This window comes from Aspergillus flavus, chromosome 5 (genome assembly GCF_009017415.1).
Source record: "Aspergillus flavus chromosome 5, complete sequence".
NCBI lineage: Eukaryota > Fungi > Ascomycota > Eurotiomycetes > Eurotiales > Aspergillaceae > Aspergillus > Aspergillus flavus.
In genome coordinates this window covers 82987-98548 of record NC_092408.1, presented here as the reverse complement: position 1 = coordinate 98548, position 15562 = coordinate 82987, and the positions used below count along the sequence as shown (strand labels likewise).

Below are 15562 nucleotides of genomic sequence, written 5' to 3'. Positions count from 1 at the left end.
GCTACACTTGGTCCCGGTCAAGCTAGAGAGTGTCGAATGGCCAAAGATATGTAGCACAGCTTTCTGTAGCGTCTTGAGTCACACATTTTGAAACACAGAATGAGACACCTGTCATTTGGCGAACATTGAAACTGTTGCCAGCCATTTAATTGCGAAGAAATACGATAGTAATCAGAAAGTCCTTAGTAACCGACGCGACATGTAATGCGGCGCTCACAGCTCCTCAGTTATGTCTTCATTTCCAAGAGGAGCAAACCCAAGTTCATATGCGAATCCAATCACCAATGTAACATGCTGAAGTACGTGGTTAATGTTAATTGTATCTGCACGATCCAGCGACGTGTGAATGAATCTACTGTGATCCCCAAACTTAGACTCGAAAGTCATTGCTGCTGGATACCCATGTAACTGAGCTGACGCATGATCTGAACAGGCATATCCACACGCGGTATCCACATAAGGAAGTGTGCAGTATTGTCATTTTATTAATGCATGACTATACTAGTTACGAGAGTAGGGTCACTTACTGTTGTAATTATCATTCTGACAAACTCTGTCAGGCCAAGATCAACATAATCTGTAAGCAGACCAATACGCTCTAGCCTATTAGTTCCCACCTAACCCATATATCCAGTCATGTCCTAATTTAACATAGCTTTGACTTCCCTTCCCTGACTAGAGTACGAATCAAAAATCTGTTTGCTTCCTTGCAGCCCGACCTCTTCAGCCGCGTAGAAGTGGAACTCAAGTGTGTTTGGTACATGCCCTTGAGCAAAATCAGGGTCCCGCAAAATGGCTCGCAACGCTTCAATTAGCGTTGCAACCCCAGAGGCATTATCATCTGCCAAGAGTGATTAACGAGGATTATATGAATCAATGCATTACATTCAAGGCCGCAGATGTGTGATACATACCAGCGCCTGGGGCATAATCTCGTGGGACTTGGTAGCACGGTCTTATAATGGAGTCCTGGTGGGCTCCCACCACGATTGTTTTGGTACTCATCCCAGGAATTGACACGATGATACTTGGCTGGTCCCAACCAGCATGGTCAAAAACCTCCACCGCAACGCCTGTTGCATTGCTGGCGGTAACTGTTTGGTTGATTTTCGTATAAAGCCATCTTGATGCCTTCATACTGTACTCACTTCCGTTGAAGAAGCGATTTTGAAAGTCCGAAAAGTCTTCGATCATAGTGTGCAAACTCAAAGGATCCAACTGAGTAATAAGTTTCTTTACACTTTGTGAATGGCGAGTAGCTGCAGGATACCTTACTGCCACTCGCTCTTTTCAGTACGTCTTTGAACAATACTCTCGTCTTCTGCAATTTGAAAGAATTCTTGGCTGGCACCTAGCGCGGGCATTAAGGCACGCCCCTTGTTCAAGGCGACTGTGGTGGTGGTGGTAAACGTGCTGATGCAGCTGCGGCAATGACGACAACATACTTTATAGCTTGCACTTTGTAAATTAAATTTCTTAAAGTGTAAGAGCGCACAATTAAGGATGAAAATGATTGAGTTGGGTTCGAGTTAGCTTGACAGTCGAAGACCGTTATATGGATTCTCCAAAGCTTTATTCAGTGGATATGATTAAATCGTCATACGATATATTAGTAATGATATCAGAGACTGGTTGGAAGATAGCTCGTGGATGCCACTCATCAAACCAGTGCGACAGAGGTCGAAACTACTAAGTAAAATGCTGAAAGGCAAGGAAAGGAAATTCAGTAGGTCACTTCAATGATAAAGAGCAGATAGGCAGATGGCCCCACTTCCCGTAAGTGGACAAAGCTAAGATATGGGTTTAGGACCTTAAAGGGGCGCCTGATAAAATTCGTTGTAAAACGCACATAGGATTTGCTGGCAGACACTGAAGCAGTCTAGTTCGCATACAAGACTCGATTTCAGAGTGGTCCAGACTATTCCGTTGAAGTCGAGTCAACCAGACCCTCAGTAACTACCGTGTAGTTCCAATGCCAATTATACGAAAAGCCATCCTGTCAGGTCGTGTGACTGCATAATGACACTTATATTCATCATGGGGGCTTTTAACTCTGGCGTGGAATCATGGCGTTGCAACGGTCTAGGCACCCAGATGAACAAGCATAGTCGCCGTTCGCGGATAATATTCTAAGTTACCGGAAGTTGTCCCGTTCACCTAGAAAATAAAGTTAATCAGTATTCCTTGGCATATACTAACACGAGAGGAAAGTCATGCTCGACGACGTCAGTGATACTTCCATATCATGGCTTTACCTTGTAAAATCGATATGCTCACTGACACTGACGTGTCTTACCAGCCCACGATCCATGGAAGCAGTAATTCTTTTTCTGATAAGGTCCAAGGGTTAGTTAAACATTTGATCTAGAAGGCCCATTCAATAGGAATCCAGCCATGGTTTCCACTTTCTACTCCCAGGCTGAGGTTCTGCACCAGCACTGCGAAATATCCACAAAAAATATTTAAAGGACCGTAAAGCACAATGACCCTATATCACGCTTATATTCCATTGGCAGTCGTACACATCTATGTTACGAGCTAGTGAATCTTCTATAACTTATGCCGAGAATGCAAGGCCGTATTCACCTAGTGCGCCATGCGGAAGGTCTTCACAATTTGCGCAACGATCCCAAAATTCCGAACGCTCCTTTGAGTGAACGAGGTTTTGATTTCGCGGAAGAACTAGGACATCGCTTTGTCGGCGAGTACTCCAACTGTGTCGGCGCAATCATATCCAGCCCGCTCCGCCGAACTATCCAAACATCCTTGACAGCATTCCGCCGGATCTTGGACTCCACCCAGTATGCTAAAAATTCCGGTTCTGGTGTTAATAACGGAGTGACTTTAGCCCTGGATGCCAATTTGCAGGAAATTACCGACCTGCCATGTAATACTGGCTCCACAGTGGACGATCTAACAATCGAATTCCCCGGACTCAAGTCAGAAATACAAAAATTGCACAAGGACTGGCATATCAAGGCAGGGCCTCGTTCACCCCTACCACAGTCTCTGACTCAGAGAAGAGATGAGATTCTCGACCGGCTACAAAAGATCCAGGCTGATTTGCAAAATAAAAAAATGAGCGACGACATTATCGTTGTAACTCATCAAGGTGTAATTGCTCTGCTAGCACCCACTGCAAATATTCCTGTAGGGCAGTGGCAGACCTTCCACTTGGTCAGGAAAAATGGGCTGCTCTTTTTGGAATGAGGGGCGATGAGTAGTTGTGGTGGGAAAACGTCATATTAAGAATGGCACCATCAGAATGGATGGAGCATATGGACAAGGCCATGCTAGGCAAGAACGTTCCAGTGAATTGGCATACTTGGCCCTATTTATCGAAATCGAATACAACCAGGTCTGGGTTTTGTGTTTTGCAATATCATACCTCTATTCCAGGTCACTCGAATGTGGCCACATATGCACGAGAGCAGAGGGACAAAATTACTTCCTCCTAAAGCTGCAAAATGGGGTCTCGGAGGGGCTGGGGATACTCCAATCCCCTAAAAAGGAAAATCGCTTAAGTTTCAATAAGCAATCTTGCGTATGACAGTTCATGGCGTTGACTTCACTTTTTGTCTCGTGCTATAAAGACCAGACTTTTGCCACTAGATGCTTGAGTATAGAGCACAGCTTCTCCTCGCCACTACCGCTGCTCATCCTGCCAATAGGTGATCTAGAAAGAAGGATTACAATTTACAGAGTCATCTCCGTCCGCAGGGAGCTTTGTCGATGAGGGACCCGCGAATCAGTTGTGATTCTGGGAAGCCTTCTGTTTGCAGCCCAACCTCTCATCTGTAATGACACTAGGAACAAATGGCAGGAGCTTATTGTCAGTTGCGCGAGTAGGTCCATGTATTAGACCCCATAGCGAGTCTCCTGACATTGGGCTTAGACTTTTACAGCATATATTGCTGATGTACAGATAGTGTCTTCTGATCGGACCTGACAATCCCTGGTTAGTCGTGAGAGAGTCGGTCACCTGGGGACATCTAAGCGCCGTTTTCGTACAGTCCAACATTAGTATTTTGCCATTATCCCCCCTCGACGCTCGCTTAATTACGATCAATCAATCAGCGGGCCGCTCAGGTGATTATGGTCAAAGGATTGAATAGAACAGTCTGGACCATATCAGAGATCATGATCATGGGTCAGTGGAATCGCTATTAATTACTCTCGCAGTTTTTGCCACCATCTACTTCCATGTATAAAGTAGAAATGATCGCTTTAACTCACCGTCTGCGAGCATTTTCAAGCCTCTCATTCTAATAAGCTAAAGTCATTTCAATTCAAGACTCAGTTTATCATCATGTCCTTTGACAGAGACCCAAACGTTGAAGTTGTGCGTAAATACGATGGTGCAGTCCAAAGTCTAGACCATGCGCAACAGCCATGGTCCCCTGAGGCCGGCCTACAGGGACCATCCGACCCCATAAGCGCTGCCCATCAATATCTTCTTAAGGTCGCCGATGACTACGAAATCCCTCAGGGCGTCCTTGGTGAAATTCCCACCAGGTTATCTGAGCCAGCCAGTCCAACGGACGCTCCGTTTGGCCTCATATTGGCACAAGAAAGGCCTCGCTTTAGGAGCACAGCAGTGGTCTACCAGCAAACATTGGGCGGGCTGCCTGTGTGGGACGCCAAGCTTAGCGTGACTGTGAACGAGGAAAATCAGATAGTCAACTCGTCCAGCAGCATCGACACAGAAGCCTCCAAACCAGAAACCCCCCCGGATGATGCTAAATACATGCAAAATGATGTTACGGCAGAGGATCTTGGCCAGTTATTAAGGCTTCCAGTAAGCAGAGGCGGAATCTACTTCAAACAAGAGCAAGAGCAGAAGCAACAACGCCTTCTTGTCTATCGCTACCGCAAAGATGATAGACAGGAGATAGCTGGGGATTCTGCGCCTACCCTAGTTTTACCTGAAGTCCCTGAGACCATCAGAGAAGGACATTACTATGTGGTGAGAGAGGTTCTTTTCTCTCTCCCAATCTCAGGGTACGGTGACCTCAACTGGAGAGCATTGATCGAAGTCAAGACGGGCTCTATTGTCTACTTGCAGGCGCTCACGGCTGGTGTAACTGGCTGGGTGTTTGCCCGAGACCCCGCTACGAAGCTCGGCCACAAAGCTCCCACAACAAGTGGCAGCATTGCTGACCTGAACCTGCTACGTGACAAAGTTTTCCTTCCTGAAACTGTTGTGACCACCCCTCAAGCTCTCACGGGCAGATATGCTGAAATCAAAGATACTGAGTTGCCTACGAGTCTGCCGCCAACGACATCCACTGGAGAATTCAACGACAGCGTTGAAACAGACAATTTTGCAGCTGCCAATGCATACTATCATATTACAAAGCTGTTCAGACTTCTGGCTGAGCTGGGTTTCCCCACTAAAACCTTCTTCGATAACACCAAGTTTCCCGTTTCTGTTGATCACCGTGGCTTCAACAATAAGGTAAATGCTCAAGCCCCGGGAAATGCAACTGGTACCGGCTCCGGAGGCTTTATTTTTGGCCGGGCTGATCCGAATCCGAATTCGCACATTGGTATTGCTGCAGATTTCCGCGTCGCTGCACACGAGTTTGGCCATGCACTTCTGTGGGATGCTATTCACTGGCCAGGATTTGGTTTTGCTCACAGCCCTGGCGACTCACTGGCTGCCATATACTGTGATCCTGGAAGTGATGCACAAGATCGATTTGATACATTTCCTTGGAATGTTCTTGTTCGTCGCCGCCATGACCGCGAAGTCAAAGATGGCTGGGCATGGGACGGACCCCAATACAAAGGAGATGGGTGGGGCCCGATGTACCTTCGCGAGCAGATTCTATCAACCACGCTTTTCCGTCTCTATCGGGCCATTGGTGGTGATGCGATCGGTGATTTCCACAAGCAGAACTGGGCGTCCAGGTACACGCTGTATCTGATCATCGGAGGCATCGCTACCATCGCAACAACTGCCAGCATGCCCTACCAATATGTCTCTGCAATGATATCTGCGGACAGGGATACAGTGCTTGGCTATCCCGGTGGTGCTGTCAGGAAGATTATCCGCTGGTCATTCGAGAAACAGGGCCTTTACCATCCTCTAAACACTCCGAGCCCCGGGGTCATGACAAGAGGGCCACCTCCAGCCGTGGACGCATACATCGATGACGGTAGAGACGGTGAGTACGACTATGCTCCTATGTCTGGCTACCCTCCTGGTATCTGGAATCGACAAGCTCCAGATGGTGGTGTGGTCAACCAGGCTCCCGTTGTCGGAGTTACGAATTACTGTTACGTCGCGGTGAAGAACCGGGGAACAGAAAATGCGCAGAACGTGCAGGTCACCGTATATGAGTCTCCTATCCCAGAGCCAACGGTGTGGCCAGCCCACTTCCAAACACCGGGCACTGTTGTGCCAATTAGCGGGCCGATCAGTGGAAACCGACAACAAACTGCTATTGCTGGGCCATTCCCATGGACGCCCAGGGCAGACGCCTCGTTTGATAGGTATAGCTTGCTGGCTGCCGTCCGTGCTGACGGTGACCTCTCAAACATTGACGCCAGCAGTGGCCTGGCATGTGCAAGTGGACCCACAGATATTGACAATCTCATTCCATTTGATAATAATCTGGCAATGCGGCACTTTGACCGGTAAGGATTCTAACTATGTCCGAACGACGGTGCAGCACTAAACACAGTTTAAATCACAAATACTAAAAACAGTGATCTTTTGATTTAACTCTTCCCTTATTTAGTTCCTTCGCATTATGCCTGTTGTGCTGAGTTTCAATGTTGGCTAAAAATGTCCGGTACGCGGAAGCTGCGTGCTCGCGTGAGAATTGCCCAATCTTGCACGATTTGAGAAGTTGCTACTCTTTCACAAATCCTTTGGCTATTTCTGGCATGATATGGTGACTTTCTTGGTCTGTTAAGTCGTCCCGGCCGCGGAAGGATATCGGAGAGAAAAGGAGGGAAAAATTTGCGGAAGGGATTTTGTATTTGCATTTAAGATGTCTCTTTCATGGAATATTGCTTTTTGTATGGCTGGTCTATTGCTTGTAGCCTAAAAAGAAACGGGATTACGCGAATCCGCGTCTTCTCACACGAATTTTCTAATAGAAATTATAATAATAGTAAAAATAATTTTTTAAAAATTAGAAAAAGATTTTTTTAAAAACTAAAAATAAAAGATCTTTAAAATCTTTATAAAAAAGCTAGAATAATATATTTTAAATTATTAAAATTAATTAAAATATATCTTCATTATAGTGGTACGGGTAACCAGAGAAACCCGACCCGAACCCGCCCCAACCCGGCTCCCGGTTCGGGTCGGGTTCTAGAGCCAAAACCCGACCCTAAATCTAGAAAACCCGCCCCGACCCGAAAATGGTCATGTGATCTAAAAATCTAGATTTTCTAGATTTTTTTTTATATTTCTGTATAGATCTATTTTATATATATATATATATATATATATATAAAATATCAATTCAATATATATAGAAATGATAGAGATATAGAGCTTTTAAAATCACTATACTAGGCCTAATTAGGTAAGGCGTCTGATTAAGAAGCGACGCCTTACCTAATTAGGCCTAGTCTGTGGCTTGGCGGGGCCCCAACGAGTCGGGTTGATCTAGATTGGCCCGGGTTCGGGGTCGGGGCGGGTCCTAGATCTAGGACCCGAACCCGGCCCGAATACCACTCTATCCGGGCCATTTAAAGCTACCAGACAGAATCCCCTACCAACAAGAAATATATATATCTTTAATATTAAGATGTTGTACGAGTAGGATTAACAACTGACAGATGGTAAACCACATAATGATGTATATGAGAACAAAGTATATCTTTGGTTAAAAGGTCCCGGTCTACTCTTTTAACGGATCTTGTATAGAGAATTAGAGTCTGACATTTACCTGTGTCGGGGTTTTAGGGAATCTAATCTTAGGCTGCAGAAAGATCGTGTTGATCCCTGTGGAGCAGTTCGCTGAAAGATCGCGCATAGAACTATTAGAACCACTGATAGTTTGCATCCAGCTGATTAATCTCGAAATAGGGAATGATATACAGCATTCCCACAGAGACCAGCAGGATCTTGCGCACCCGACTATTTTCAGGCTTTGTCGATACAATCTTGCAATGTAATGACTATCCGAGTGTGATCTGGGCGAAAGAAGAACGGGAAAAAAAAGGGGGAGCTATGGCCGAGACGCACAGATTTGATCAGGAGGCTGTGCTCGGTCACAAGAGGAAAGAAAAGAAAAGAAAAGTATGGTTACGTTGCAGCATGCCAGCAGTTTCGGTCCTCAGCCGACTAGCAATTACCTGGGTTGAATAGGATCGAGAAGGGCCGCTCCCTTGTATAGAGTAGCCAGTAGAAATCCCAGCATATTCGACCTAACGCAGCGTCTCAGCCGCAGCTGAAAATCACACCTATCACACCTATCACATCGATCACATCGATCGAGATCGTAGTGACAAATCATGAAGCCCAGTATTTACATGCCCCCACTTGAGTTGCAGGAGATAGCTTAACCCTATAGTAGGGCTTTAATTCAGTGTTACTTTCCTTCGGCGCTCTCCCTGCGTGGTTGCATCACGTTTAGTTAGGGCCAACATGGTCCCCGTTGATAAACACATCAAGTCTCCCAGTAACAACTCACGCATGCGCGCAGTTGGAGAAGTCACATTTGTTTCAAACCCGATGCACGGTGGAGATCGCGACAGCTCGAGTCTTACCGTTTCATTCCTGTGCCACCGAAGAGGTTCTCCCCTTGCATGGTGCTAACACTTAACAGGCTAGACCAGATACTAACGTTGCTAAACGTGCAAGTGGATTAGGTTACAGATTGAGTTGTGCTAGGAAGCTGTAGCTTCTTAGATGTGACTTAAATGCGCTCAAGATGTGATGTGACAAACACGCTTTTCCATTAGAAGTGATTTTGGAGTGCTTTATGGTCGCCGTGCAGAAAGTTAGCGTATATCTAACCTAGTAGCTCTGACGGTCTCTACACCGTGTGATAGCTGCATCAGCTGAAGCATAGACCCACCCAGCTAGCGAAGGTCGGATAACTCCTCATGTGGAGATTCCTCAACAGCACTATGACCAGCCTAGGCCATTTCTGGGAACACTATGCAGCCTAAGAGAGCTAGGGCATGTACTGCCTAACCGCAATCCTTAACCAGTCCACCCAGCAGGTCTCACGTTGAGGTGATCATATATAAGCGTGTTGAGACCATTTGCTACCGTACTGTTTACTCATGATCTCTCTCTTCTAATCGAAATAACTTAGCACCCTACAGGGCTCCCCCGACCTTTCTAGAATTCTAGGTCTACTACCCCAAAGGCTCGATACTATGGCAAGTCAAGTCCATCAGTCAGGGTCTCTACCCTCTTTCAAGCCCTATGTTCTCTCACCCTTGGATCATGCTATGGCTTGCTTCTATCTGACATCGACCATTACGTTCTCGTTGCAAGATCCGACACGAGGCATACCAGTTCTCGAAGCAGGTGTATCGCAATTAGTATCCAAGCTACCCTTTCTAGGTGGCAATCTGATCTGGACCACCCACCCCGACAGCACAAAGGTGACGGGAGAGATTCACCCACCAACTGCAGCCACATGGGACACATATCCCATGCTAAAGGTCAAGTATCATGCCGGTAAATATACCTCCATGTCATACGGAAGGATCAATGGCCCATGCCACTGCGGTGTGATCTCATATGATCACATCCTCCGTGAAGAGTTTGTGCCGTTGCCATTCGACATTGTCCTTGCTGAAACATGCCCTGTGTTACGATTTCAGGCGAACGTTTTCGAAAATGGTATCATCCTATGCGCAAGCTTTCATCATAACGTCATAGACGGGAAGGGAATGAATACAGTCATGGAAGCATTAGCTACATGTTGTCGAAACCCAACAAACGTGCAGCAGGATGAGCTTCCCACTGACCCGATCAGTGAAGCCATATGCCGCACGCGTCTCGCTGCTCTAGCCTCACCGACCCCTGATGCATTTGTGGTACGGAGAGGAACGAATTGCCCTATCCCAGCTGCACCTGAACAGGGCCTTCAGGCGCCCATCACTCGGTTACTCGTCTTGAGCGGGGAGAAAGTCATCCAGCTGAAGAGAATGTGCAAGGCATTCGTACGAAACGAGGCTCGCGGAGAGCTTCCATCCTCCGAACTTGGAAGACCGACCCCTGCATTATCAAGCAATGACATTATCTCAGCCTTGCTGTGGCTCTGTGTCCTTCGATCGCGAGTCCGATCAGACCCTCGGTCTCCGCAGCGAGCAAAATCGTACTTTTCATTTCCGACCGATGCTCGCATGATCATCCCTCAAGATCTCCGGTCCACGTACATTGGGAACTCTGTCGTTTCTGCCACTGTAGAGTCGCCGTTCTCGATTGAGGATGCAATCCAGTCTTCCTCTGCCACCATCTCCGCTCCTGATGAATTCAATCTATCTTTGATTGTTCGCCTAGCCCTAGCGGTCCGGTCCAAGTTCATGTCCATCGGTAGAAAGCATGTTCAAGATATGATTTCTTCTCTTGGGACAGGAGATCATGCCGTGTTAACCGCAGGCAACGCCGATTTCGCCCTGAGTAGCTTGCGGCATATGAATTTCTATGAGTTGAAATTTGGCCCGGTCCTTGGTAGGGCTGCACATATGGATCTGGCGGATCCTCGAATGAAGAATCAGGCTTGGATTCTGTCAGATAGGCATCCTGGCCATAGCGAAATGTCACCCTGGGAAATTCGCATTACACTGGACCCGATGGTGATGGAGTATTTGCTTGAAGATACGTTGTTCCAGTGGATGAAAGTCACAGACTTATGCAAGTTATGATAGTGTCTTCAGTACGTATTGCCTCCACAATATTAGTCTCAGCACAAGTATATCATCGAATATAATCCCGACTGGTACCCCAATACATGCATAATCTTAAAAACAAAAAACAGAACAGTATTGGCATGGCTGTGCTTGCCCTAGGCTCAGTTTTGGGCGTCTCGCTGCTTTTAGCAATAATATGTCGCCATTTATACTTCTCTCAAAAGATCTGGATATTCTTTATCTAAAAGACTAGAACGTGTATTTTTTTACTTCTATAGTAGAAAAGACTAGTAAGTAGTTATAAAACGTACAAAGTCTATTGTATAATATATTCTCTATTCTAAATTTATGCTATTCTGCCACTTGTCCTGGAACGGAAAACCCTAGATCTCCGAGGCACCCAAGCAATTAAATAGCGGAGGGAATGCAGGCTGATGAACCAGTTCTCTTGATTTTGCGAAAGTTACAATCTACGGAGTACCTCTTCTTCCTTCATCAAGCTCGTTTCCCATAGCGCCCGGCTATCGAAGGCGTGGAAGGGCACTTGGAGGGCACAATTGGTTACATGGCCATGGCTGCTCATCAGCAAGGTAGCCGCCCCGTCCTTAGCCGCGAACCTCACAATGCCTGTAGCTCCAATGCATGAAGGTCAGTTTGATAGCTATGCGGTGGGCACTCGCGCTGTCGCCTGCTTCTTCCTGTTCAATACCTGCTACGCCCAGTGATTCTTGTCTATCCCATTCTTCTATCCGGCAGAAATCACCAGCTTGCGTACTCGCAGCCGTGGAGTATCGCTATCGGTCATGAACAATTGGCTGTTCACATTTTTGGTAGTTATGATCACCCCGATCTGCACTACTAATATTCGATGGAAGTAAGCTCATCTTCTCTCGACCAGCTCTATTCGCTGCGCTAACTCTCAACCTGAAAGACTTAAATTATTTTCTCCGTTCTGAACGCTCCTTTTATTCCAGCCATTCATTTCTTTCCCCCAGAGACTTCACATCTATATCTAGAAGTGGTAGACTGCATTTGCGATTATCCTGGAGTGACTCGAGGAGTGTTCAGCAAAGGACACCGCCGAATTATGCTGCAGTTGTCTCAAACGCAGCAGCCCATTGCTCAGCGTACAGAGAGCTCCACGGTTGTTCTCCAAACTGAAAAGGCTACGGTCGAATAGTTGAAGATGCTGAGTCGAAGGTCTCGACTTAACAGCGACCGAGGAGTTCTAAATACACTGGAGTCCTAGCCTTCAAAACGACAAGCTGAAAGATGAGAAGACAGCCAAAAGTATTGCCATTAGTAACGATGAATTCTGGAAAATCCTTTTTGTATGTGGAACTTAGAAAGAATCAGATCTAAATATCCGTCAATTGAGCCCTTAAGTTTTAGGCCTAGATTACTAGATGATACCGAGTATCGCAGATTTGATAATACCTACTCACCTGGGAAGATTACTGAAAATCTCAAATTAATGGATTCCAGGCCCTGCAAGACGTCCGCTTTCATATCGTCGTCAACATCTTCTACTCCACAGCTTACCAGCAGAACTTTGGGATCCCGTCCTTCGTTACTCATAGCATGCCATTTCATCAAGCTCTCTACGTTGCCAAGGCTCGTCGCGTGCTGGAAAATGTATAGTCTGCTTGAAAGTCTCTGAGCAACGTCGGTCTTCCTTGCCCACATTGAGAAGACGGGTCCATAGCCGCCAGGCATCTGTTTCTGGAGCCAACTATCCTCAAGAGCGTCACGCTGGATCGACGCAAGCTCCACCTTATCGGTTGCTCTCCAATGATCGAGTCAGGCTTTTGCACAAGAGCAGCGACGCATCTTCTAGCTGAGTTCCCTATACGTGCGTAGGATTTGAATATTTCAATTGCACGGCTCCACGACACAGCGTTGGAGTGATGTTTTATACTTGTTCCTATTTCGGGACGGATGCGCTTCGCAAGGAGGATGGTGACAGCCGTATAAACATTTGGGTAGAGTAGGTGTTTGTGCCAGAGGGTCAACAGTGGATAGGTTGAGGATTTCATACACAGCACGGAATACCACCAAGCTGGCACGGGCCCGAAAATACCACTCCGGTCGAATGGGTGTAGAATACATCCTTTAACCGATGATCCGTTTCGAGACAAGGGCTGGAGCATTGTACGCTCTCTGCTGGGTAGGCTTTTCGACTGGCTGTGCCGTGTGATATGACAAGCAGAATTGAGCCAGGATAGGCCTTAGCAGCAACATTCTGGCGTGAAAGAAACTAAGACTGGTTAGTCGCTTACAGTCTGTTCTGCGGTCATCTAGTCAGAAGTTTACGTACCGAACTCTGCTTACAATAGCTAAACGCCGGCGTACAGAGAACTGACGGTTCAACGGCGCGTCCAATTGAAGTTCATCCGAAAGATCACGAGTCCCGTTGATGAGGCCTTCATCCAGCTTGAACACCGTGATCGTGTCGGCAGGATTTTGCCGTCCGTCGTGAATTGTGTACAGCTCAAGAAGGAGGCTGTTCATCATGTCGTGTAATCTTAATTGGGGACACGTCAAACTCCATTATACATGGCCTTTTATCCGGTCGAACAAGGGAACCCTCGACTTCAACATCAAGGAATCATCATCTATCATGTTAGCCAACGAGACTACTGCAGACAGCCAATTTGGTAACATAACGGGACGACCCAATGTCAGCAAAGATGGATTCATCTCGGAGGTCTGCTCTCTTCATACCGGTCCATCAGGATACATTCGTGCCAGATTCGGCGTACAACTTCCCTTGCAGGTTTCGAGCAGGCGCGTTGTAATCGGGAAGGTGAAGACCCAAGCTTTGTGCTATTCGGATTGCATGTCCACTACCATCCAACATTTCAAAGGAGGGTCCTAGTGGGGGCATGTAAACTCACTATGGAGCTAGGGTTACCGGGGCCATCTGCCAATCTATTCCCGTTAGGGAAAAGCTACTTTCCTACTTGGGCCAGATTGCGAACCCTGGCACTCATTAATATCCTTAAGAGCCAAAGTACCCTCCGAATGGCTAGGCAACCTCTCTGTTGCCTTCCAACAGGCCAGCATTATAAATCCTGGCTCTGTTGCAATGTCGGTAGCTTTGATGCAATTATAAACGATACTCTGCCAGGCGGGACCCGAAATATCGTCAGACTGAATTTGGGGTCAACTTTGTCGGCGTCGACGTCCATCTGCCAGGATGGCTAACTTTGAAGAGAGAGTGAATCTTCTTCGCCTGTCATTTGAGAATGGCAAGAAGCCCTTACCACGGGTTACACTCGGAGCTGTCAATAAAGATGGTATTGAACGACACCCCACACTGTTTTCCGACAGTAAGTACTGTTTGCTAACACTCATCAATCCAGGTTCTTTGCATTACGCTAAGGCCTTTGGGGAGGCATCGGTCGAGTCTACTGATACCGATGCCGTGCATTGGGTGGCCTCTTCGACTAAGTTAGTGACTACTGTTGCGGTAATGCAATGTGTCGAGCGCGGTCTGCTCGATCTGGATGCAGACATCGCCAATGTGTTACCGGAGTGGAAAAACCCGCGGATTTTGACTGGCTTCGACGAGAACGATAATCCTACCTTTCGGCCAGCCACCAAACCGATTACCCTACGGTAAATATGTCGCATACTCGCCCCGAAACTATCGTGATGTACGGTTCAGATGTACTAACGGCTACAAGGCGCATGTTGACTCACTCCAGCGGCATGGCATACTTCTTCATGGATCCTCTTATGACACGTTATCATGAGTTGCAAGGAAAGCCGCCGGTACTCCAAACGCTTTTCCAGTTCCAGTTCCTGCTTTTCGAACCCGGCGAACGATGGATGTACTCTCCCGGTATTGATTGGGCAGGAAAAGCAGTAAGTTCTGGAATGTTTGGTCGTCCGCAGGCACGATGAACTAACAATGTCTGTGAAAAGGTTGAACGAGTTACTTCTATGAAGCTCGGCGAATACCTGCAGCGTCACGTTTTCGATGTTGTCTCCGTGAAGGATGCCACATTCCACCTCGACCAGAGAGAAGACCTACGGGCCCGAAAGGTTAAAGCCTGGGTGCGAACAGATCAGGGTCTGCAGGAAGAGAAGAATCCTCTCTGTCAAGACCCAATCGCGGAAGACTTTGGAGGAGGCGGTCTATACACAACCGTGAACGAAATGCTCAAAATATGTCATGGCATACTGACGGAAAAGTTACTCCGTCCGGAGACTGTTAAGGAAATGTTCCAACCTCAGCTTGAAAATGTTCTGGGTCTGGACAAACCGCATGATTATACGTTAGCATCCCGCAATGCTATCTGGAATACAGTCCCAGATGATATGTTCGTGGATTTTGGGATCGGTGGTCTGGTGAATACATCTAGAGTCCCGGGACGACGAGAGGCATATTCGCTCACTTGGTCCGGAAAGCCAAATTGTTACTGGGTTGGTCATCCGATACATATGGGAAACTCGTTCTAGCTGACTAACTGATTCTAGTGGATCGACATCAAAAAGGGAGTCGCTGGCGTATACCTCTCGCAGCTGCTACCGACCGGAGACCAGTCTGCTATTGAGCTGCTCAGTGAGTTCGAGAGATGGGTGTATTCGCAGTTGGATGATTTGGAGGGCCTGGCAAAGCAGAGCGTGGACACTCTTAGCCGATAACAGGACCGATACGTACCTAGGCTTCTTTTTCGAATGTACCGCGTATTTGGAGGACAGTCCTACTTAGGCTGTC

General features: G+C 47.1%; 6 protein-coding genes across 6 annotated transcripts; 4 read left to right on the top strand and 2 right to left on the bottom strand.

The window, feature by feature from the left end:
- Positions 1–213: 213 nt before the first annotated feature.
- On the bottom strand, positions 214–1364 carry F9C07_6948 (uncharacterized protein; the record flags this gene model as incomplete). The annotated part of the gene is made up of 5 exons (XM_071511549.1): positions 214–425; positions 503–603; positions 652–841; positions 915–1259; positions 1313–1364. The coding sequence occupies 5 exons, from the start codon at positions 1362–1364 to the stop codon at positions 214–216; spliced, it is 900 nt and encodes a 299-aa protein (XP_071364168.1).
- A 1122-nt stretch (positions 1365–2486) lies between these two features.
- Positions 2487–3383, top strand: F9C07_1607242 (histidine phosphatase superfamily). Its single transcript, XM_041286254.2, has one exon. It carries the CDS (start codon positions 2560–2562, stop codon positions 3208–3210), a length of 651 nt encoding a protein of 216 aa, XP_041147049.1. The 5' UTR covers positions 2487–2559; the 3' UTR covers positions 3211–3383.
- Positions 3384–4309: 926 nt separating this feature from the next.
- F9C07_6950 (uncharacterized protein) lies at positions 4310–6646 on the top strand (the record flags this gene model as incomplete). The annotated part of the gene is made up of 1 exon (XM_041286248.1): positions 4310–6646. One exon carries the CDS (start codon positions 4310–4312, stop codon positions 6644–6646), a length of 2337 nt encoding a protein of 778 aa, XP_041147048.1.
- Positions 6647–9351: 2705 nt separating this feature from the next.
- Positions 9352–10851, top strand: F9C07_6951 (putative O-acetyltransferase; the record flags this gene model as incomplete). Its single annotated transcript, XM_041286243.1, has 1 exon — positions 9352–10851. The coding sequence occupies one exon, from the start codon at positions 9352–9354 to the stop codon at positions 10849–10851; it is 1500 nt and encodes a 499-aa protein (XP_041147047.1).
- A 2097-nt stretch (positions 10852–12948) lies between these two features.
- On the bottom strand, positions 12949–13347 carry F9C07_2233479 (uncharacterized protein; the record flags this gene model as incomplete). Its single annotated transcript, XM_071509936.1, has 2 exons — positions 12949–13093; positions 13154–13347. The coding sequence occupies 2 exons, from the start codon at positions 13345–13347 to the stop codon at positions 12949–12951; spliced, it is 339 nt and encodes a 112-aa protein (XP_071364167.1).
- A 688-nt stretch (positions 13348–14035) lies between these two features.
- F9C07_6953 (putative transesterase) lies at positions 14036–15489 on the top strand (the record flags this gene model as incomplete). The annotated part of the gene is made up of 4 exons (XM_071511550.1): positions 14036–14457; positions 14526–14706; positions 14767–15267; positions 15322–15489. 4 exons carry the CDS (start codon positions 14036–14038, stop codon positions 15487–15489), a joined length of 1272 nt encoding a protein of 423 aa, XP_071364166.1.
- Positions 15490–15562: the final 73 nt, after the last annotated feature.

Coding starts and splice junctions, on each gene's coding strand:
- F9C07_1607242 (XM_041286254.2), top strand. CDS start 2,560: ATGCCGAGAATGCAAGGCCGTATTCACCTAGTGCGCCATGCGGAAGGT.